Source organism: Mesoplodon densirostris, chromosome 11 (assembly GCF_025265405.1).
Source record: "Mesoplodon densirostris isolate mMesDen1 chromosome 11, mMesDen1 primary haplotype, whole genome shotgun sequence".
NCBI classification, from domain to species: Eukaryota; Metazoa; Chordata; class Mammalia; order Artiodactyla; family Ziphiidae; genus Mesoplodon; species Mesoplodon densirostris.
Genome location: NC_082671.1, coordinates 17,051,847 through 17,076,863, shown reverse-complemented (window position 1 = coordinate 17,076,863; position 25,017 = coordinate 17,051,847). Strand labels below are relative to the sequence as shown.

Genomic DNA, 25,017 nt, shown 5'->3' with positions numbered 1-25,017 from the left:
CTCTTCGCTGCCGTGCGCAGCCTTCTCACTGTGGTGGCTTCTCTTGTTGCGAAGCACGGGCTCTAGGTGCGCAGGCTTCAGTAGCTGCGGCACGCAGGCTCGGTAGTTGCGGCACGCAGCCTCAGTAGCTGCGGCTCGCGGGCCCTAGGGCACGTGGGCTCAGCAGTTGTGGCTCGTGGGCTCTAGAGCGCAGGCTCAGTAGTTGTGGGGCACGGGCTTAGCTGCTCCATGGCATGTGGATCTTCCCGCACCAGGGCTCGAACCCGTGTCCCCTGTACTAGCAGGTGGATTCTTGACCACTGCGCCACCAGGTAAGTCCCTGTTCTATTTTCTATTTAAAAATTGAAGGGCAGTGTGAAGGAGGAAGTCTGGGGAGGCGCGGGAGCTGGGGGTCCCTGGGATTGAGCGGACACTATGCGCCGCCCGCACTGCACGCAGGACCCGACCCGTGCCCGGGGCCGTGGGTGGCTATGCGCAGCAGCTGAACCAGCTGGGCGCGCAGAAGTTCTCAGCCCTGAAGGAAGTGCTCTTCCACTGCCTCACTGAGCCAGAAGAGGTGGAAAGGTTTATGGCTCAGCTCTCTGAATTTGCCACCACCAAGCAAATCAGCCCCGGCCCCGTCAGAAGCATCGTGAAGAGCCTCCTCCTGATTTCAAATGGTGCCTTGAAGAAGAGTCTCACAGCTGAGCAGGTCCGGGCTGATTTCATAACTCTGGGTCTCAGTGAAGAGAAAGCCACCTACTTTTCTGAAAAGTGGAAACAGAATGCTCCCACCCTTGCTCGATGGGCCACAGGTCAGACTCTGATGATTAACCAGCTTATAGATATGGAGTGGACATTTGGAGTGACGTCTGGGAGCAGAGAACTGGAAAAAGTGGGAAGTATGTTTTTACAATTAAAGTTGGTGGTTAAGAAAGGAAATCAAACGGAAATTTTTTTTTTTTCTTTTTGCGGTACGCGGGCCTCTCACTGTCGTGGCCTCTCCCGTTGCGGAGCACAGACTCTGGACGTGCAGCCTCAGCGGCCATGGCTCTCAGGCCCAGCCGCTCCGCGGCACGTGGCATCTTCCCAGACCGGGGCACGAACCCGTGTCCCCTGCATCAGCAGGCAGACTCTCAACCACTGTGCCACCAGGGAAGCCCCAAACGGAAAATTTATACATAGAATTAACCTTGCCTCAGTTCTACAGCTTCCTGCACGAGATGGAGCGAGTCAGAACCAGCAAGGAGCGTTTCAGCTGATTTCTGTCCCCCTGCATCTCCACCTCGCCCCTCCCTACCCCCTCCTCCTCCCGGGTGAGTGCTCAGAGAGGCCGCTCGCTCCCAGGCCTGCCTGTGGCCGCTCCTTTGGGCCTGCTTGCCCCTTGGGAGCCCAGGTGCAAAGGTTTCTGAAAAACAAAGGATTAAGTACTTAAGGAGCCTGACAGGCTGGTCCTGAAGTGTCTTTGTTGAGGGACCCTCTACCACCTATCTCCCAGGTCACTGTTCAGATATTCAGAGAAGTGATTGCATCTCAGATGCAGGGGAGGAAATAAGTTGAGTCACCTCCCTTTCCAAGTTCCAGAGTAAACAAACGGTCTATCAATCTACACACTGAGGACCTTGCCCTGCAAAAGAACAAGGAAGGGGGCTTCCCTGGTGGCGCAGTGGTTGAGAGTCCGCCTGCCGATGCAGGGGACACGGGTTCGTGCCCTGGTCCGGGAAGATCCCACATGCTGCAGAGCAGCTGGGCCCGTGAGCCATGGCCGTTGAGCCTGCGTGTCCAGAGCCTGTGCTCTGCAACGGGAGAGGCCACAACAGTGAGAGGCCCACATACTGCAAAAAAAAAAAAAAAAAAAAAAAAAAAGAACAAGGAAGGGCTTGCTTATGGCTGAGGAAGCAGCAGACTCCGTGAATGACACACGGGGGAGCCCCCAACAGAGTTTGTATGTTTGTGGTGGTGGTGCTTTGTTGATCAGTCTTTAGTGGACACCTGTGTAAGAATACATGCTGGGTCTGCTCTGAAAAAAACTGAGGCTTCACTTCAGGTTTTGCCCTGTTGTGTGTAATGAGGTGGGCCTTCTGAGGCTATTTCAGCTTGTTTTGGTTCAAGCTGACCTTCTCTGGTGGTTAGAAGAAGAATAAAATAGGTTCTGAAGAAAAAAAAAAAAAATGAAGCATAAGGCTTTGGTGAGGAATTGGCAGTAGATGTTCTTTTTCAAAATAGAGGCGAGGCAATAATATAGATATGTGACTATTAGCTTCTTAAGCGCCAACTCTTCGATTTTAAATATTACAGATTAATGTCCACTACTAAACCTTGGATAATTAAAATACTGCGCTATCTAAATTTACTGTTATGTTTTGGGGATTAGGTACAAAAATATTAATTTTGGCCACTACCACTCAACAATAACAATTCTGTCAACTGGGTATTAGAAGCAGTTGATTTTTGAGATCAGTCAAGATAAAGTCAATCTGATTTCATTTTTACCTTCAGGATGTAGAAATTTCTTGCTATAGATTTTTAAGAATGTGTTTAGTACTTTGAATAATTTTTTTAAAAAAAGAATGCCTTTTATGATTTTATACTTGCCTTAGTACATAACTGCATCTCAAATAAAAATCACTATTTACTAAGCACATATCTTACTATACTATCTAATAATGACTACTATATTGGCTTATAAATATTTATTTATTTATTTATTTGGCCACGCTGCGCGGCTTGCAGGATTTTGGTTCCCCTGACCAGGGATAAAACCTGGGCTCCCTGCAGTGGAAGCGTGGAGTCCTAACCACTCGACCACAAGGGAATTCCCCAATATTGGCTTTTTTAAACCAAAAAAGATGTTGCAAGGGACCAAATTCAAACGGTATAAAGTGAGGTTCAACTAAATCAGGAATGGTTAGAGAGCTACCTTTATTTTAAATTTCTAGTTTACGATAACAATTATAGTCATCTGTTTTGGCTACTTATAATCTTTAACTCATTGGCTAATTATAATCGTTAACTTATATATTTAGTTTCTCTTCTAATCTTCTCTTTGAAACAAAACAATATTCCATCTCAAAGAAAGTCGTTACTTTTTACTGTACAAATTGAAGATATAATAAATTTTTATAATTATAAAAGTAGAAAGGGCTTCCCTGGTGGCGCAGTGGTTAAGAATCCTCCTGCCAATGCAGGGGACACGGGTTTGAGCCCTGGTCCGGGAAGATCCCACATGCCACAGAGCAACTAAGCCCCTGTGCCACAACTACTGAGCCAGTGCTCTAGAGCCCGCAAGCCACAACTACTGAGCCCATGTGCCACAACTACTGAAGCCCGTGTGCCTAGAACCCGTGCTCCGCAACAAGAGAAGCCACTGCAATGAGAAACCCACACACCCCAACGAAGAGTAGCCGCCACTCGCCACAACTAGAGAAAGCCCGCGTGCAGCAACAAAGACCCAACACAGCCAAAAATAAAATAAATTAATTTTAAAAAAGTAGAAAAATTAGAATACAGGATAAGATAAAAAAAGACCTATTATTATGCTACCCTTTTGTTAGCATTTTTGTGAATTTTCTTTTAACCTTTCTCAGACATACACAATGGCAATTTCCAAATATAAACAAAAGTAGCCCACTAGCACCCAAATTCAATAGTTATCAATACATGGCCAATTTGGTTTCATCTACAGCATCCATTTTCTATCCCTGTGAGATTATTTGAAAGCAAACACCAGCCATCATATCATTTCACTTATAAATCAGTATGCATTTCTAAAGAAAAGAAATGAAAATGAAACAAAAATAACAGGCAAATTCTTACTTATTTAAATCATTAATATGTATTCCTTAAAAAAATATTGAAATATATATATATATATATATATATATATATATTTTGTGGTGGCACAGCAAGGCTTGTGGGATCTTAGTTCCCTGACCTGGGATAGAACCTGGGGCCCCAGCAGTGAGAGTGCCAAGTCCTAACCACTGGATTGCCAGGGAATTTCCTAAAAAATATTTTTGACTATAACAATTTCCCTACACCCCGCCTCTTTATTCCCTTGCTACTTATTTGTTGAAGAGAATGGGTCACTTGTTCTGTAGAATTTCTCTGATGCTAGATTTTGTTAATTGAATTCCTGTGGTATTGCTTAGTTTGCTCTTTTGTTTCCTGTATTTCCTATAAACTCTTAGTTGGATATTGAGGCTTGCTGAGATTCACATTTGATTTTCCAAACCTCACAAGTGTTGCTGGGTACTTTCCACTGCAGCACATCAGGAGGTGTATCACACCTGACTGTCTCTATTTCTGGGAATGCAGTATTGTAATCATGAAATGACCAGGGTACTTAAAAACTATCTTGAAATCTTTCAAAGTGTATTCGTGACAATTCATAGATGTCAAAGATCTTCTGTGAAAAAAAAAATCACACTTTGCTGTCACCATAATTCTCAGTAGCTCTTTGTTACACTGAGAATGAGAATATGAAAACATTTAATGTGCAAGCTTCTCCTCAAGGAGGTTCATTTGTCCTCCTCCCTTGCCCCTTTAAGTTTATCCATTCTAGTCTAAAATCTCCATTTACTCATGGCCCTCCTATGCAGAAGCTGGTTTAAAACATAAATAAGTTTAATGGAAGTCTATACATAATGCTTATTCACTATGTAACCCTGGGCAATCTCTCTGTGCTTCAGTTTTCCATTTTTATCATAGTAATAATAGTACCCTTGTCAAAGGGTTATTATGTGGCTTAAGTACATGTAAAAAGCACTTATAATGGAATCTGGCACTCAGTAAAACTGCTCCAGAAATATTCACAGTATTTACTATTATTTCATATATTGGTCCTATTCTGCAGTAGATAAATGCATAAGCCATCTACCAGCCGTTTGGGATGACTGGGGGCCTTTATACTTGTTTTCTGATATCTGAAAGTCCAATATTAATTAATTAATTAATTAATTAATTTGGTGCCAAAACCCAGGATTGAACTATGAAATCCCAATTTTATATTTCTGAGTAAAAGAATCTAGGTTTGATTCCAAGTTTCAGAAAGTACAAATCAGTGACCACACAGACAGTGAAGTGGAACAGAAAGTACAGAAGCCCTAGAATTTAAAAAGTCCTTGATTTAGGTATTGACTTTTTCATATTGGCCATGTCACTTTCGCAAGTCATTTAACCTCTATGAACCTGAGTTTCTTCTTCATCTGTGCAGTGGAGGTAATAAAAATGAAAATAAAATGGAGATTATAATTATATCTATTTTGCAAAGCATTTGCTTAAGGACCAAACCAGACAATATATGTACAAAATATAGAAATACAAATATATCTTATTGGATGAGCCCCACATTCTCATCTGAGATATGTGCATAGCGTCTGCTTTACCTGGCTCCTTGAACTGTCGGAAAGAATAAAAGCAGCACCTGTTAAGCGGATGAAGCATGAGGATATTTCTCTTACAGTTAGAGATAAGGCCTAATGTAAACTCCCCAAGAGAGGTGACTGCAGCAGATGTTTATGCCCTCTGCCCACCTGATTTCAAGAAACTGTGGTTCAGCTCCACGTGTGCCAGCGTTCGTGGTCAATTAGCTAAGGCGGCTTGGAAATGTGGGTGAATTAAGGACCCTGGGGCAACTTCGACCAAGGAGTGATAGATACCCTAGCCTCTCCGCCTCTCAGCGGAAAATTTGGAAACATTCAGCTCATTTCCTCAGACGGTCCCCTGAGGGTCACCCACAGTGGTGACCAACTCAGAATTGAAACCCCTATTGGCTTTTCTTCCTCCCTGTCTCATTTTCCACACTCCCTCCCTCACTTCGGCTTCCTGTAATCGCTCCCAAATAAACTTTCTGAGCCCAGGCCCTCATCCCAGGCTCTGCTTTCAGAAGAAAACCTAAGCAAAGACAGCAACACATTGAAAACTTTCAAGGTATAACTGACTGCTATAAAAAATTTTCTCACGAATCAGGCTTAAGTTAAAAAGAAGTAGAATAAAATTTAAAACATTAAAATGAAAGAAAGAAAAAAAGAAGTAGAGGCCAGGAGAGCACACAAAGTCATTATATGCTTAAAGCACGTGTGTGTCTGGTGGGTGGGGCTTAGGGAGAGGAGATGCTGCATCAAGAATTCAATTAAGGACTTCCCTGGTGGCACAGTGGTTAAGAATCCGCCTGCCAATGCAGGGGACATGGGTTCAATCTCTGGTCCGGGAAGATCCCACATGCCGTGGAGCAACTAAGCCCGTGCGCCACAACTAATGAGGCTGTGCTCTAGAGGCCGTGAGCCACAACTACTGAAGCCCGCGCGTCTAGAGCCCGTGCTGTGCAACAAGAGAAGCCACCGCAATGAGAAGCTCATGCAGTGCAACGAAGAGTAGCCCCCGCACAGCAATGAAGACCCAACACAGCCATAAAAAATTACATTTATTTATTTTTAAAAAAAAGAATTAAATCAAGGGACTTCCCTGGTGGTGCAGTGGTTAAGGACCCGCCTGCCAATGCAGGGACACGGGTTTGAGCCCTGGTCCGGGAAAATCCCACATGCTGCGGGGCAACTAAGCCCGCGAGGCACAACTACTGAGGCTGCGCTCTAGAGCCCGCGAGGCACAACTACTGAGCCCACGTGCCACAACTACTGAAGTCCGCGTGCCTAGAGCCCATGCTCCGCAGCAAGAGAAGCCACCGCAACGAGAAGCCTGCACACCACAACGAAGGGTAGCCCCCGCTCGCCACAACTAGAGAAAGCCTGGTGCAGCAACAAAGACCCAATGCAGCCAAAAAAAAAAAAAAAAAAAAAGAATTAAATCAAACACAAAGGGAACACTGCTTTACATGTTTACCTTGTGTTAATCCTAGTTTTAATACCTTAGTGGCCGACCAGGTGAGGAGAAGATGTTCTCAGAATCAAAGCTTTGATCTATGGAGGCCTTAATGTTATACCTCTTATGTTGTATCTTTTAGAACTCAAGGCTTGGATTTGAACCAATGCCCCAAATCAACTGTGAAAGAATCAGAGGAATCCTTTGGGATTCTGCTGGCATAAATGTAGTTCAAATTTACGGCTAATCAACAACCATTGAGTGCCAACCATATGTCCAGTGTATTGTTATAAATGCATCATTTATAGCCTTAAGCTACAAAAATGAGTATGTTTACATAAAGGCACAAATAACATACTTTGTATTCTATGCATTAAAACGTGTCTTAGAAGAACATATTGAGAGTTTGTAATGACCACTGAATAATGCTGAAGGCAAAGAAAAAATACCCAGGGACGTGATTATATGGGATAACAACCAGAAAATGAGATACTCAAACATGATTAATTTCTTTGAACATATTCTGATAAAACTTCCATCAGGACTGGAGTTACTCTGGGATGGAGCAAATCCTAAGCCTACTGATCAGATTTAAGTTATGAAACCTATTTGGTAAGGGAAGAAGTAACAGTTTAATGGAACACTGTACTTCCCTAGAACTTTCCATAACAGACATGAAATCATGAAATAGTTTCTAACTTAATTTTGGTTTGACTCAGGTTGTCACAGGGATACTGAGCTTTTCATTAGCTTGGAACTGACAGCTTAACCCCTCTTCCCCTTTCTTATCTCATAATCAGCATCCTCTATTTCAGTCAGTCAGTCAGTTCTATTTTTTGCTTCTCCAAACATATCCTGCACATTCTCATCTCTGGGCTATGGTTCAGAGCATTTTGTCCTGTGTGGACTTCCTCTTTCTTCCAAATCCTACCCATCACTGACGAACTAAATGACTTCTCGCTTGCAGACAACATTTTAGGTTCATATAGTTTCTTTATGATGATATTATAAAAAGCCATGTAGATCTAAGTCTTCAGGACTGTGGTTAGAAGACCTGCATTTGACCTCTGGGCATTGCATTTATTTGCTTTGTAATGTTGGGTAAGTCATTCAGTTCAATCATTCATCACATTTTTTTTGTGGGGGGCTGCAATGGGTCTTTGTTGCTGTGTGTGGGCTTTAGTTGTGGTGAGCAGGGGCCACTCTTCATTGCGGTGCGCGGGCTTCTCATTGCGGTGGCTTCTCTTGTTGCAGAGCATGGACTCTAGGCGTACAGGCTTCAGTAGCTGCAGCACACAGGCTCAGTAGTTGTGGCATGTGGGCTTAGTAGTTGTGGTACATGGGATTAGTTGCTCCCTGGCATGTGGGATCTTCCCGGACCAGGGATGGAATCCGTGTCCCCTGCATTGGCAGGTGGATTCTTAACCACTGCGCCAACAGGGAAGTCCCAATAATAGTATTTTTTTTAAAAAAGAATAAGTATATTAAATATAAGGTACTTAAGAGGCACAAAAACCAGGTTTTGATTTATATAAAACCATGGTATATTCCTTTAAAAACAGTTCATGTTTGGAATGTGAATTTAGTGCTTAGAATTGAAGTCATGTTGAGATTCTGGTAGCTTCGCAGCTTGGAAAGACCTCTCTTAGTTAAGCTATACTGTCTGTGTACTTTCTTAAAAGGTAGCTGCCCCCTAAACAGCCCACTGAAGGTATAGTCAAGGGTGTGTTAGCAGTTTTCTATAACAGGTGGTTTTTTCCTCTTTCAAAGGGCTGCTTGGGCAGGTGCTCTTACTGTCTTTAGAAATGATGACATCACAGGATCTAAAATAGACTGTTTAAACTCATAAAACACTCAGTTTATATACTCTAAGTAAGACTTTTAGATTTGTTAATCCCAAGAGACTCTTTTATCAAGTAACTTGACTATGGGTTAAAAGATTCTGCTAATTATATTTCTCACTCAAAATTATCATCTAAACTTAGATCACACTGCAGCTATAAAATGGTAATGTTGACAGCGTCTTAAAAGCATTTCACAGGAACCTGTAATTGAAATGGGTGGTTAAATGAATCCAATTACTACCTTAAAATAAAACATGTATTTTCTTAACACTATAAATTTTAACATTTTTAAGAACTTTTCATTTTCATAATATATAACCAGGTGTATTTATCTTCTCTGTAAAACTATTTCACAAAGAACAAAAGCCCCACTAATTAAAAAAACAAAGACCACCCTTTGTTTTTGTTATAATTAACTAATAATTACAAATTAAATTTTTTTAACAAATTAAATTTTTGTTATAATAAAGAAAAATCCTAAAGAAAGCCCAATTAAATAGAGATATAAATAAATAGGGAAAAAGAAAAAAAAAAAAAGAACTACGTAACATTCCAGCGACTCTTACTAGGACAGAAAATCTGCTACTTACGGCAGTGGCTCGAGAGAGTTCTCGACACGTGCTAAGCAGTCCATTTTGTAAATCGTCCCTCTGTAACACCACGGTCTGAATGGCTGCTGGGTTATCTGCATTCATTTCTATCTCTTGGCTGGCTGACAGCAAAGCTTGCTCAAGCGTGTACTATTATAATAAAAATGATTACGCTTAATATTCTGCATCATCGAATTAATTCTTTTTTACTTTAGTTATCAGTGTCCTGATAATAATGATATAAAGTAACATCAATTGTAGATAATAAACATAATTGTCCTACTTTCTCCTTGTGGAGTTGCTGAAGTTTCTCTTCCAGAGCATGTACCACTTTATCTTGCTCGCATAATCGGCTTAACTTGACCTAGGTTACAAGGGAAGACATCTTTTGTTAGCAATTTTTAATTTTCCCTGTAATTGGATTTAGGCATAATAAAAAAACACATTTAAAACAGCCATAGAATAGCTAATTAGGTCAGCCTTTATTTCAATCAGTAAAATAAAAACTAAAATATAGTTTATAAAGATAGAATGCTTAAAAAATGCATATAGAGTAAAAAAGCATTTTCAACCATACTATTTAACCTATATAATTCAAAAGATTCTTAGTAATCAGGCAGTCTCATATGACTTTAATGAACCATTTTAATGTCGTTAAGATATTTTCTCTACAAACTGCTGGACAGGTTAAGTAATTATGCAGTCCTTAAATTAAAACACAGACTGGATTCTGTTTATATATTTTTAAAATTATGTTCTTATGTTCTTCAGAAAAATCGCTTCTAACTACAATAACACAAATAAAAACATTGCTAATGGAGAAAAATCACTTTCAATAGTTTTAAGGTTAATACCCCAATTTATTAAATTATAAAAATATGAGCAGGTACTTTAATAAAATTTCAGTCCCGCAATAAACCAGTTCACTGCATGTCTGAAAATAAAAACCCTGGACAAACTGTAACTATGTCCCAAACATTACTGCATAATGATAAGAAAGCAAGAAATTTGAGATTCCACTTTCTTTGCCATTTATCCATTAAAGTAACCACCTTATCTTTGTTAGACAACACAACTCAAGCAACATCAGATGGGATACAATTGAAATGAGAAAGAGGTACAATTCAATGGAATAAAACCAGGGGAAAGGAGGGGAGAATGAGATATAAAAAGGGATGTCAGTGATGTAAAATATAATTAACAACAACAACAACAAAGGATGCAGTGACGGAATTTCTTGAGGCCAATACTTTCTATAGATGACAATTTTACTTTGTCTCCAATCCTGCATAATTTTATATCAGAAATAGTCTTTACTTTCATTTAAATGATTCTAAATTATGTTCAGCTGCTAACTATGGGCGTGGGGTGGGCAGGGAATAAATAAGGAGGTGAGGATTTAATTGGTGCAAAAAAAGAAAATGTTACTTATTTGATGTCATTTTGGACGGCAGGAGAGGAAGCGGAAATTTTTTTGTCATGCTTAGTTCCAGTGTTTTGCCAGAGACTATGACAGAGCATTGATAATATATCGCATGCAAATACGTACATCAATATCTACTTCTTCAGGTCTGTATTTGTATAATGTGCCTCTACATTCATCCTGTGATAGCTATAAGGGAAAATGTCATAGAGCAACTTTAAAAATAATAAAAAAATACACATTTAATTAGCTTATAGTTAATATTTTAGATTTATATAACAGTAACAAAAATGGGTTTTTAATGATTCTTATACTTTTAGAAGTTTAATTCAAACACAGATCATTACAAAAATAGAAAATTATTTAACAGTGATACAATATGCAAGATACATAAGAATGATGTTAACTTAGGCTTGTCAAACAAAATAATAAGCTGGCCAAACAAAATCATACAGCACCTTACATTTTCCATTTGCAAGACACACATTATTTAAATGAAAAATTGACAAATACAATCGTAGCAACTGTGTTGAATCAAATTTTGAATCAGGCATATTTCAACAGTCAAAACCGTACCTTCACGGTATACACATAATCACACAACTGTGTATGTGTACACTCAGATGCCAACACATCTTAGTACAATTTTATTAACAAAACCTATAACACATTGTATACATATACATAATATATAAATACACATACACAATATAGACTTATCTTGTTCCTCTGTCTTAAGAACTAAAAGATAATGGAGGAAAAGGATGGGTTTAATCGAAAAGAGGTAAAGCACTCAAAAACCTCTTAAAACTGAAAGCCTACATTATAAACTATGGACAGTCAAATTGCATAAAAAGTTGGTTATGTGTTTGCTGACACCATTTGCTTCATTATAATGTAGTGAATTATTATTCAGTGTATTTAAACATCCTTTTTTCAGCTTCTTCCAAATATCTTTTGGTCAGGCAAATCCTCATTTCTGATGGTGTTTACCAAGATTCCAATAAGCCATCCCAGTCAGTTATACCCCAGGTCACATCATAGCACCTCTGCAGGCAAAACTGCACTCTCTCCCTTGTCTTTTAACTTTATATTGACTGCTAGACAGTAACAAAAACATAGTAGGAAAATGTAATTGGGGCTTATTGCATGTTTACTAAATGGTACACTTTTTCTCAAAGCGGGGATAGGAGTAATGTATCCCAACTACATTCTAGATTGGAAAATTAAATTTCGTATATACATATACAAATGCACAAGAATGTAAAAGTTACAACTATATATGACCTGTCTGTAAAAAACTGCTTGACATTTACATCTCAAGAGGCAAAATTTAAACAGTAGATAACTTTAAGTGGATCTAGGAATGTGGGAATCAGGAGATTAAAAATGTAAGCATTCCAAACATACAATAATAAATCCTGGATTTCCATGTTTCACTTCAAGACATTGCTTTCACGTACCTCATGCAAATGATTCTGTGACTACTTAGGGGTATACACAGTGATTATAAGCCACAAGACTTTCATAGACGTGAACATCACATGAAAAATGAATTTAAAGACAGAAGTCAGAATATTTGTGCACTATTTTAAAATAAAGACCACTGAATATGTCCTGAGAAGTGTCAATTGTCATTCTAAATTAAAGCACCTAGATCCAAGAAAATAATTTATATTCCCACTTGAAAAAAGGAAGTAATGAAAAATAAGTTTTAAAATGCTTAGATCCAGAATAAAAAATGTGAGATGATGCTAAAATCAGTGTTTCTCATTTTTAAGAAAAAAAAGACGTAAAGCCTTAGCTACTAAATGTCTACATATACTTTGCTTATTTAATATTTAAAGTTAAACGCCAAACAGCTTTACTAAACCATGGAATGCATAACTTGAACATAACTAGTGGCTAGTGCTATATCTAGATTAAAATATGCTTTGTACCCTATATCCCAGGGTCAAAAGAAAAAAAGACAAGTATTTTAAAATGGAAACTTAGTAATTTGTAAGAAATATTTAGGGTAATGGTATAATATTTTTATTTAGGGAATCTTACTGCATATTCATTTTCATATCAGTTGGCATATTATAAAAAAGAAAGATGTGTACTGTGTACTTATAACTTTAGAGTGGTATCTCCTTAAAGCCATAGAAATAATATTACACATATAAATTAGATTTATTTTGTTGTACCTATATCTTTGGTACCAAGGAAAATTTATTTAAACCTTTTATCAACTTATTCAATAAAGATAATTAAATATCAACTAATAAAAATCTTAAAATAATCAACCTTCCACTATATTGAATTCATTTCTTTTGCCTGTCAGAAGGAAAGCATAAGAAAACAAGATTATTCTTTAAATAATTAACTTGTAAGCATGGACTATTTCCCATTACTGATAATAATGACTGAAGTTTTTCTTAAGAAAAGATGAATATAATTTATTTATTTTTTAAAAAAATTCATTTTTTGGTCATGCCGCATGGCTTGCAGGATCTTAGTTCCCCGACCAGCGACTGAACCCGGGCCATGGCAGTGAAAGCACAGAGTCCTAACCACTGGACAGCCAGGGAATTCCTGAATATAATTTATTAAAAAAATTTCCATCTAGAATTGAAGTTTACTATTTTGTCCTCAATATGAAAATTCTACTAATAAGAAAAATGTAATTTCATGAATATTCTGATTAACTCAAGTTCTGCATGAAATAATGTTTCATGGCAATACTTCTTAGCATTTTTCAAACTCATCTTTAGCAAAAAAGCTCTGAGTTTGAATACCTTTGTTTGAGGTACCTCAGCAACACTAGAAAAGTAAGTGAAAGGGGGCTACATAGTAATTATATAAGCTTGAGCAGTGCTCAAGCTTCAACGTGAGAAGCGTATTATACAGACTACTGACTATATAAGGATATGTATATTATATTTAGAAAGTCAGAACTTTTTCATAGTAAGGTATCTTATAATCTTTTTAAAAACTGGTTTGGCATTAAGTTAAAACAAAATCACTTTTGCCAATTAAAATTCAACTTTCTATAGTATCCCTTTTTAAGTATGTGAAATATATATATGTGTATATATATCTTAAAAGCATATGAATATACATACAAAACCCAAAAAAAGACTTTTGGGGAAATATTTGATAAAATTAGACTTTAATTTCTATGAAAACTCAAAAATGCTCGTCGGACTGTATGTATTTGCTAATTAGTCTGTAACCTTTAAAGCAATTATTTATCATGTGATTAATTTCACTGATATTAAGTATGTTATAAAAATTCTGGTACATGGGCTTCCCTGGTGGCACAGTGGTTGAGAGTCCGCCTGCCGATGCAGGGGACACGGGTTCGTGCCCCGGTCCAGGAGGATCCCACATGCCATGGAGCGGCTGGGCCTGTGAGCCATGGCCGTTGAGTCTGTGCGTCCTGAGCCTGTGCTCCGCAACGGGAGAGGCCACAACAGTGAGAGGCCCGCATACCGCAAAAAAAAAAAAAAAAAAAAAAAAAAAAAAAAATTCTGGTACAAAATTGTACTCGTGAAAGGTGGTAGAATGCTTAATAAACGCAGAGGAGTTTTTCAACTTGAAGCTCACTTAGCATTTGTTTTGATTCAATTTTAGGTCCCTTTTTTTGACTAATTTTAAGAAAATTGCTGGGACTTCCCTAGTGGTCCAGTGGTTAAGAGTCCATGCTTCCACTGTACTGTGTGGGTTCGATACCTAGTCGGGGAACTCGATCCTGTATGCTGTGTGGTACAGCCAAAAAATTAAAAAAAAAAAATACTGCCTAGGTAATTTCTCAGGTATCCTCCTTCTTCTAGGAAGATGTAAACACAGAGGTTCTCCTGAGAGAAAACCTGAATGGCTATGATTCAGAAAAACTGGTCATAAAACACTATATTGCCACTTTATTTTCAGCTAAATTTCAGGAACCTATTAACACAGCATTGCAATGCAATGTCAGAAAAGCAAACCATCAGGTGTACAATATAAACTTTCACAAAGATTTTCTTTGAATAATAACATGATAATGGAAATCTGGAGGGAAAAAAAAGATGTAATTTCAATTTATAGAAGTTTATATTAACAGAGTTTAAGAAATGCATCTGTCACTTTTATCTACCAATGATGCTCTGCCATAATTAAGTACTTTACTACTGGCTGATTAAAGAAAAGTATCATCTAAAAACTCCCTAGATTTGATAGCACTGACAGGCAATATTGATGACCTGGCTGCCCATGTCATACCCAGGCGTGGCTGCTGCTGTTACACATTCAGATCTTCCTGTTCTATACAATATCAGGTTTTTTTCTTTCAAGTATCAATATGAGGAAATATATTTATATGAATCTATTACTCTTTCAGTATTCAAGGTTACTGATGCTATATAAGACCAGTCTCAGATACCTCCACATTTTTGAAGGACTCCAGTAAGAACGTTCAGTGCAACTGAGTGATTTCAATCAGCAATGACTTCTGCACCATCAACCTTGATTACCGATCAATATAAAAAAAGAAAAACCAAACCAAATGGAACAGAAAATCCCAGCTCTCATTCTTACTGTAAATATACAAAATGTGAAAAATGAAACCATAACCTATTAAAACAGAAGGCCTTTGATCTCACATCAATCGGCATCATATAAAATTATAAGCTGACAGCTTCAGACACTGAAAAAGGTATCAATTCCAGAACAAGTGCTAAGGTTGTCGGTGTGGCTTTTTGGAATGAAGTGTCAAGGTTCTAAAATCTGGTGACTTTAAAAGGAGTGGTAAGATTCCATTTTCTTTTGAAAAGAAAAGCTGTTTAACTTTAAATATTTAGTACTTTATCTCCTTATTGCTAATTAAAAACTATGCTCAGTCACTTAACATACTTCAAATGTTTTGAAAACTGTGCTCAGAAATAAGAGTCACCCACCCAGCAACTGTTTCAGTCTCCCAGTTTACAGGGCCCATGATGCAGACCCTCAAGGCGCCCAATGCAAACCAGAGGCCTTTAAAGCCAGTGCGAGCTCCAGGTGCTTCTTTTTACCAGGTGCTTTTACATATTTTAATCAAAATGTATATTCATTTTTCATGTTAGTTAATTTTCTCCCTCTGTATGATTTTTAAAATATTGTAACAGGTCGTAGGCCACAGTAATTTGAGGGGGTTGAAGTGGAAGAAGCTGATGTTGCGAAACACACAGCTAAGAACATTTAGACCATGAAATACAAAAAAACTGGAGAGGAATGTATAACATGACTTCTTTTGCAGATCTGCAGATTACCAAGGTCCTAAATTAAAGCCAGCCAACTCCATGGCACATATTTTGACTTAGGGAAAAGAATGGGGTAAGATATGATGATCATGATGACTACTACATAAGAGGGAAAAGAATACGGGGAGAAGATACTCCCAGTATGGTAAGAAATGGCTATCTTTAGTTTTTACCATACCACAGTACATAAACAACCTTTAAATAACTCCCATACAAATATAATCTATTCCTAAAACATTGGGGTGGGGTGGGGTGGGGTAGGGAGGCGGCCCCTGAAAGGAAAAAGAAATTTTTTTTAAGTTTTCCCTAAAAATCAGTTATGCTTTTAGAGTTAATCAAAATTAATGGCAAGTTAGTAAAAATTTTGCAAGTGTACTGCAGACCTCCAAGTACATATCAATCAAATACTCTGCACAGAAATTTCAGGAAAATGGCACACTTAATATTCAACAGCAAAATGTTCAGCAAAGCCATGCTAAGAATTGCAGCATCTTGAAAAGCATGGATGAATTGCATTTTTTCCAAAAAGACAGAAACAGAAAATGGAATAAGAAAAAGACTAATGTTATGAGTAACTCTGAGGATAAACCAAAACTGTCACTGAGGGATTTTGCAGATGATAAAGCAGTATCATTCACTGTCCAAGACCTTACTTGCTGGTACAGTTGGGGTCTTAGCGCCGAGTTCTCAATCATTGTGTGAACCATGGTGATAATAGGTTCATTTTCTTTCATCTATTTCAAATCAGGAGGAGCATACAGCAAACATCAGTTTACAGCATAGCTAGATTTGAAAGACGACACTGTAAATATAGCCTCTACTTTAATATCTTCCTAATAGTGCAGTTGTTTACATATTATCCCAAGGTTGCATAGAATCAACTTAATATAAACCATTTCAAACAAGTATTAAATGCTATAAAATACTTCCAAGGTTATAAAAAAGCTTACTAATTGCAATAAAGGTTTTACTTTATAAACATAACCAATATTGTCAATTAATGAATATTTCTATATATACTAGAATAGATAATAAAAGCATCAAGATTCAAGGGATAAACCAAAGGGCGACAACTTATAAACTTAAAAGGAGAAAAATGGCATGACTTAATCAATTACTTATATAGTAAAAAAAAAAAAAGCTTAAAATGATATTCAGTTCTTTATAAGGTTATTCAGAAAAATTTTAGTTCTCTACAAATAATATAATAATATATCTTGTCACTTAGACAATCACACATTTTATTAATCTTGAAAGACATATATATATATACTCTATTTTGGATTTTCTCAAAGTATAACACTGTATGTAGAATGATTTCCAAGACATGCAAACTAAAATTTATTCAGCAAAGACTAAGTGAATCTCCCTAGCTCCTTAAAAGGCTGAAACCATGTTTCACATTTCCAGCTATATTGTACTTAATTACTGCCTCTAGAAAAATATTTATTTTAGCAGGCTCTGGACTCAAGAATTAAAGCATTCAAAAGACAGTTTTATATATATATATGGTAAAAGGCCAACAAAGTTTGTACCATTTGTAAGCAGACAAGTCTGTTTATAATTGTAATTTGTAATACTTAGTTTATATAATTTTCATCCCCCATATTATAGAAAATAAGCATTTCTATCATGGTTAACAAATGTTACTTTACTGATTTAGCTAAATCTGCAACAAAAATTTACTAATATTAAGATTAAATGCATAAGTAAAAATTAAATCTTGAAAATGTTACACCTAGACATTTTTATTTTCAGTCTAGTTACCAATGTTTCATGTCAATAATACCTGTTTTGGTTGTTAAATGAGAAACCTCCTGTGACTGGTTTAATCTACTTTTAAAAAGTTTTATTCAAGGTAAGTAATTTGTTTTTAAATCTACACATTTACTTATTAGTTAAATTCAAACTTCTATACATCAGTTAAATCTACTTCATCGGTTGAACTCAAACTACATTTTTTCCCCAATGTTATCCAATAAGGGACCAAGGCATTTATAGGTGACATCTCATGCACACAGGTAAGAACTGTGTTGATATGCAGTGAAGGGAAAAATTTTACAGTGCTGGAAAGTAACATAAAGAGACAACTATAGATATAAATTTTTCTTTAGCAGAAAAAAACATTTATTACAGAAATTTAAGACCTCTTTATATTTTAAAGTTTATGTTTTAAAGGAACGCTGGTTGTTTTATTTGAACCAAATGTTGATCTTGGAACAGTGTAACTGCCTTTGGTTTTGGCTCAATCATTTGACTGCATTGATACATACTTTGTATAGCATAGGTAGCTTAAGTCTCTCTTCATTTTTAATATTATTTAATTTTGATTTTCAAAGCAATCTCATCTATACTTGCTACTTTTCAATAGCATGCCATGAAAATTAGACAGAAGAGTACTTGACTCAGAGGTTGGGGGGTTGGGGGCAGGTGGTTGAGGGACTGGGGTTTGAAAGAAGGTCAGGAGCATATGAATATTTAAGAAATAATGCAGGTCAGAGAGTATCCAATTGTAAAAGTCACTCAAGGTCAAACTGAAACTGCCGTGGAGTCTCGGAAATCTGGCACTACAAAGAGGCCACTGTCAAAGGGCTAGGTCTGCCAATATGGCGGCTCCCACCTTTAAGTGGAGCAGATCAATGATTGATCTGATGGTACAGATCAATGACTGGTGTTCAGCCTCTAGGCCTGAGGAATTTACTTGAAATGTATTTATAAAGGGAGAAGAGACAGTATGATTTCTGCAGAAGGGTAATCAAGCTTGATTTATTTAGTGGAATACTTTGAGAGGGTAAATATGTATGTTATAGAGGGAAGCCACGTTTGTGATTTAAAAATGACTCTGTTTAATTTACCTGTCAAAGATCATTAAATATTAAGTCACTGAGAAGGATCTTGCAAGAAGACACTGACTTAGGAACAGAAAAACTAAAAAAATACTAAGAGTAAAAATAACATTAAAAAAAAGATTAAATTTAAAAAATTGAAGTGTAGTTAATTTACAGTATTATATTATTTTCAGGTGTGCAACAGTGATTCAGTATTTTTATAGATTTTACCCCATTTAAAGTTATTATAAAATATCAGCTATATTCCTTACGCTGTACAATATATCCATGTAGGTTATTTATTTTATACATAGTAGCTTGTACCTCTTAATCCCCTACTTCTATCTTGCCCCTCCCCACTCCCTTCTTCCCATTGGTAGCTACTAGTTTGTTCTCTACAACTGTGAGACTGTGTCTGCTTTGTTATATTCATTCGTTTGTTTTATTTTTTAGATTCCACATATAAGTGATAACATGGAGTATCTGTCTTTCTCTGTCTAACAAAAAATAACATTTAAAGTGTACAGAGTGTCTCAGAGATCACTTCTGGAACTGACTGTTTTTCATTATGTAAAATTTCAAATGTAAATATCAAATCCTAGAATATTAAAATTAGAAGGCATCTTTGGAAAGTGACAATTTAGTACAGCAAAGAAATGAAAAATGTTAGCAGTAATTATTTTAAATTGTGGGACCAGATCATTATTTTTTTTTTCTCTACATTTCCCAAATTTTCTCCACTGAATAGATACTACTTTTCTCATTAAAAAAAAAAAAATGTTATTAGAGAGCCAAGGATAAAAATATATAAATACCAAATAAACTAGATTAATGGAACAACTATATCCTCTGGCAAACACCCCTTGGTGACACAAAGAGGCTAAGAAAAAATTTTAGCACATGTGTTTGTATCATGTTCAAAGCTGTTGGAGTCCTTTAGTGCAGTGAGGCCCTGATCTAGAGAACTGTTCTCACAACCTTTATTCTGCCGTATGAGTCTGTATCCACATCACCAATTGACTGAAGAAATGTTAACTAAAAAAAGTAAGCTGCCCTAATGCATTTGTAAATACCTATGACTATCTTATTAATATCTTTTTTCCCTTTTATTATTGGCTACTTCAGAAATCAAAGTTCAAGCTTATTTCAACCAGCGGTTCTTAACCCAGAATCACTTGAGGAACTTGAAAAGAACAGAGACCCTGATTCCCAGATAATTATAATGCGCAACTTGAAAATCTCTGATGTAGACAATACCATTAAAACATGAAGGTGACAGGCTGGTGTAAAGATTCCTTTTGGCAGAAGTAACTACAATGTTCTTTCTCAAGGTGTTGAAGTAAGTCAAGTATAATCTGATAACAGTGAATGTTCTTCAGCTTACATACTCCTTGGGAATCTCATTTTACTCAAGTCAGAGAGATGGGATAAGTCTATCTGCAGACAGAAGCAGCAGAACTATTTCAGAATTCCCCTGGGCACCACACTCACCTGACCAAGGGCTGTTAGGGTGACTGGGCTGGTAAGAAAAATCTGCACAGGGGAGTGGTCCCGTATGTGGTGGCACTCTCCTTGCACATGGCATGCAACAGCTGAGGCCAGCTAAACACAGTACTCAGGATCCCACACAATGGGTGTTCAGTCCGCATTAAACAATTTCAACGATCTGCCTGAAATTTGACTCTTTCCAGATTTACTGAATTGGAACTACCAGAACCGCTTTCTCTCCAAATAGATCCTAGAAATAGGCTAGTGATTTCTTTCACTAAATCACCTCTGAAATATCTCTATCGATCTATCTTATTGAAGTATAGTTGATTTGCATTGTTGTGTTAGTTTCTGCTGTTTAGCAAAGTGATTCAGTTATACATATACATATACATTCTTTTTATATTCTTTTCCACTATGGTTTATCACAGGATAGTGAATATAGTTCCCTGTGCTATACAGTGGAAACTTGTTGTTTATCCATCCTATATATACCAGTTTGCATCTGCTAATCCGAAACTCCCAGTCCATCCCTCTCCCATCCTCCTCCCCCTTGGCAATCACAAGTCTGTTCTCTATGTCTGTGAGTCTGTTTGTTTCGTAGACAGGTTCATTTGTTTCATGAAATATCTGTATTTTAAAACTTAGAAACTGATCATCTCTGAAATTTACACTGAAACAGCACATGCTATCTGGCTTTTGCTAGGTAAACTTTAGACAACAGCTTTTGAATTAAAGCAGTAAAATATGACTCCCCCCTCCCCCACACCAAATACATAATGCTCCATGAGCACCTTAGAATTTCATGCTCAAGTTCTTAAAAAAAAGGACTATCCAGCAATTCTCTTCTGGTTTGACTACTACAAGAATCCTAGGCAGCATTAAGGCACTGCTGCTAATAGCTAATGTATTTTTGTTTTAAGGAATCAGAGCAAGAGAAAGACTAATTAGTACTTGGGGGATGTTTAATAATTTACTTGAAAATGAGTTAAATGCTTCGCTTCCTGCTTTAATTCCTTCTTTGAACTAAATGGTAATACAGGTTTAGTTTCCAATTAATTGCTAAATTATAAAGCTATTACAAAAGGTCCACTATTTTATAATAATAAAAATGAGAATGTATGAATTGGGGATGACACTATTTTCATAACTAACTTCAGCAATAAATAAGAAAACCTAAGTGGAAATATCTTGGAAATACACTTAGGCAATGCCAATATATTTCTGTTTACAACAAAAACACATATTTTTACTTGAAATTTGTAAGTCCAAATGTTTACAAAAACCACCTAGAAAATGAGATACTTAACTCTAGCCTCTTTCTGAGGTTTGAGGTATGTTGGGCTAGTATGAATACAGAGCATCCTTTGATGTTACTGTTAGAAATATCTTGATTTAAAAACCCATCACCAAAAAACTTACTCAACACAATTCTATGCAACCGCATCATAGCTGGCAGGATCTTGAGCGGAACTTCCCTACTGACACCTGCGGGCTGGGAAAGGGTTCCAGGTGTCTGGAGTTGGGGACCACCTCAGTCCTCAGAGGGCCTAACACGCTCCCAACAGCATGGCCTCAAGTTTCTGTCAAGGTGCACACACCTACTGTCACTTTTCTATGTGGGCCATGTAGGAAAATGGTTAGAAAGCACTAAGATAGTGTTTTATGTTTCAAAAAAAACCCCAGACATCTCCTCTTTCTTTGGCGTTCCTTGTCATTATTTATCTCAGTAGTTCTCAAACCTGACTGAGGAGAAAAAATAAATCACCTGTGGAGTTTTCAAAACAGTCAGGGTTGAGTGGGCTCTGGCAACTCTCACTGGGGGCTGGGGGGCAGACAGCCTTGAGAATTGTACTTTGTTTTTGTCTTTCTAAAGATCCGCCTTAGGTCTGACAGGAAATCAGGCTTGAGAACAATGGTCCTACCCTGGCACTAACTTAAGTCATTGAGGACCAATTCAACCATCACCAATAAGGAATTCTTCAAGATCTTGATGAGTTGGTACTAAATGTTGGTAAGGATACCTGTGCAACTATCAAAAGGTGAAAAATTTCAAACTAATGATCTAAACACAAGTATATTGCATGTAGACTAAAATAGTCTTGTCTTTGTATGAAATACAGCATTAAGAGACAACCCCCTTAAAACATCAACTGAATCTCCTTATTAATAATATTAGTGGACTCAGCAGAATCACGGGGTGGGGGGCCAGGGTATTACTACAAATCCAATTTCCAGTTGCCAGTTGTTCTATTATCCTAGCAACTTCTAATATCCGTTTCAAAGTCTCTATCTCTACAGAAATTGGACCAGCTAGGAATGCAGAAGGAACAGGATATTGTAAGTCATGAGATAAATGTTCCAGAATAATTTTTAGGGGGAGGGGCGGGAAGGAGAAAGACGAGCTGTGAGCAAAGCCAGGACAATCATTCATATAATTTATCCTTGGAAAGATTAATTTCCCAATCCCCCTTTAGGTATAAGAAGTGGTTAAGTAGTGGCTTAATTGCTGTTTATTTATTTGGCCGCGCAGCATGCGGGATCCTAGTTCCCCGACCAGGGATCAAACCCGAGCCTCCTGCAGTGGAAGCGCAGAGTCCTAACCACTGGACCACCAGGGAAGTCCCTTAACTGCTCTTTGAAAAGTTTACATAATGATTCATCTAGAATAGCATTGTCCAACAGAACTTTCTATGATGACGGAAATGTTCTCCATTAGTGTAGTCCAACATGCCACACCAATGACTCCTCAGCCCCTGAAATGTGGCCCGTGTGACGGAGAAAATAAATCTTATTTTTATAAAAGTGTAACTAACTTAAGTAGCCACATATGGCTAGTGGCTATTATACTGGATTGTAAGTCTAGAAATTCTAGACCAGTAAAGTAAGTATAATTTCCCCCTAGATTTGGATCTCATTCCCATAAGGGAAAACATCTGCTCAAGCTCTGTCGAGTAAATGAGTTTCGTGGAGTCTGAATTCTGCAGTAACAGCTTCCTCCCTCTTTTGGGGGCGGGGCAAGAAGTCTGGACGATTTCTATCCGCCCTACAGAGCTATTGTCCTTCATTAGTAACCCATTTCTGTGCTGTCATTTTCCATTTAAATGGAAAATGGATTTTTCCTGAGTTCTTAAAGACACCTTAGAAAAAGAATTTTTAAGTTGGGAATCTGTCTTAACAATAGCCAAAAACCCTGATAGCCTAATCTCTGAAGAATCCATCTCTCAAGAATGTCCTCCTGTGTCTAGATCAATAAACTTTTTAAGATGTGTGGCAAAAATAAAAGGCTAAAGAATTTGACATGCCCAGGGTGAAGCTGTGAGGAATGCAGGGGCCTTTGTAAACAGGTCATTTGGATAATGACAATGTAAATGCCTTTCCACTCTCATTCCAGGCACTTCTGAAAGTCTGAGAACCTGAGATTGAAGGGTATGACTACCTATAGAAACCACGCATTGTTTAACAGGAAGCAGGAAAATCTGAAGTGACTTTTTAAATAGAAGAATGTAAATAAGTCTCTTTATAGCCAATGGGGCAAAGTACGGAGGTCTATTTCTTTGGAAATTTTAAAGCAATCAGAACAAACTCTTCTATGCTATATATGGTTTCTAAAGGTAAAACTTTAAGAAAGTATTACTATTATATGTATTCAGAAAAATCAGTGGTACTTTAAATGATGTAGCTAGACCATATAACATATCCTCTTTTTCTTCAAGGGAGAAAGACAGATTAAAAACAAAGAAAAAAAAAGAAAAAACAAATTGCGACACTAACACAGAAGTCAAATGTATCTGACATTTCCTTAAAAGAAAAGAAGGAAAAAAAAAAAAAAGAGCATTTCTAGACTGACTGATGCTGTAAGTACTGGCTTCATGAATAAGGTCCATTTATTGAGAAATATGAAAACACCCCTAATCCAGCAGAACAAAAGGAGAGCAATCTCTGCACACAACCTTATTTAAATTGCTGAATTTTTTAAGCCACCATTTTGAGGTATATACCTGTGGTATATTTTGAAGGAAACTTTTAAGGTCTAAGCTAATGTCTTTCCAAATAATTTACATATATAATTTACTTACCGTGAGTTTCATCCTTTTTCACCTATGAGTCTCAAGAATTTAAAAAAAAATTAAAATCCTTTTGGCTACAGGATACATTTTATAGACCTGATTTTTACTTCAGTGGCTTAAATCTGTTTTCCTTATTAATTACTGTATTTTTTTAAACAATTGTTCCTTTAACTTTAAGTAATGTATTATCTGATGCCACCATCTTTATTCCTGGCATCCACAGGCAACTGAAAGTATTAAAAAAGCTCAAAATCCATTTTGTAAAAATGTTTTATTGTGGAAACAAATAAATATTGTGTTTGAAATGGTCATATATTTCTCTTCTTTGCAAGCATTTTGTAAAACGATACCATAAAACAATACTATTTTAAAGGGACAAAACATTCCAAAAATGAACATCTTACATCTCTGTTAGCTAAAAAAAAAGTATTTGTTCTGGCCAATGGGTAAATCTACTAGGAAAATATATTTGAGCTTTAAGTCAAAAGTAAAATATCTTCTAGATACAGGATCTGGGTTTTATTAATAGCAATTGTATTCTTACTGAGTTAAAATTGGCACTGAGTAGCAGAATTCCTACCATTAATTCAAAGATTTATCAGCTTATGTTTTAACTACATAATCACATCCTTAGGTTGATCCCAGAAATGACTTTGGCATTTATGCTCAACTTTATTTCCTTCCTGAGCTTTGAAAATCATTTACAATTCTACTT

General features: G+C 37.1%; 1 protein-coding gene and 1 pseudogene across 5 annotated transcripts in view; one reads left to right on the top strand and one right to left on the bottom strand.

The window, feature by feature from the left end:
* PLEKHA5 (pleckstrin homology domain containing A5) overlaps positions 1 to 25,017 on the bottom strand; it is a 237,922-nt gene that overhangs the window by 25,373 nt on the left and 187,532 nt on the right. For 3 of the 5 annotated variants that reach the window (XM_060111846.1, XM_060111847.1, XM_060111848.1), the window contains exons 13-15: positions 10,782 to 10,844; positions 9,516 to 9,596; positions 9,233 to 9,382 (exon numbers count right to left, since the gene is read on the bottom strand). In XM_060111846.1, coding sequence (XP_059967829.1) covers positions 9,233 to 9,382; positions 9,516 to 9,596; positions 10,782 to 10,844 — 294 coding nt within the window. Of the gene's footprint in view, positions 1 to 9,232; positions 9,383 to 9,515; positions 9,597 to 10,781; positions 10,845 to 11,360; positions 11,397 to 16,569; positions 16,700 to 25,017 lie in introns of those variants that run through there. The other 2 variants (XM_060111854.1, XM_060111849.1) reach the window with 2 other exon arrangements.
* Positions 415 to 1,266, top strand: LOC132499230 (COMM domain-containing protein 7-like; annotated as a pseudogene).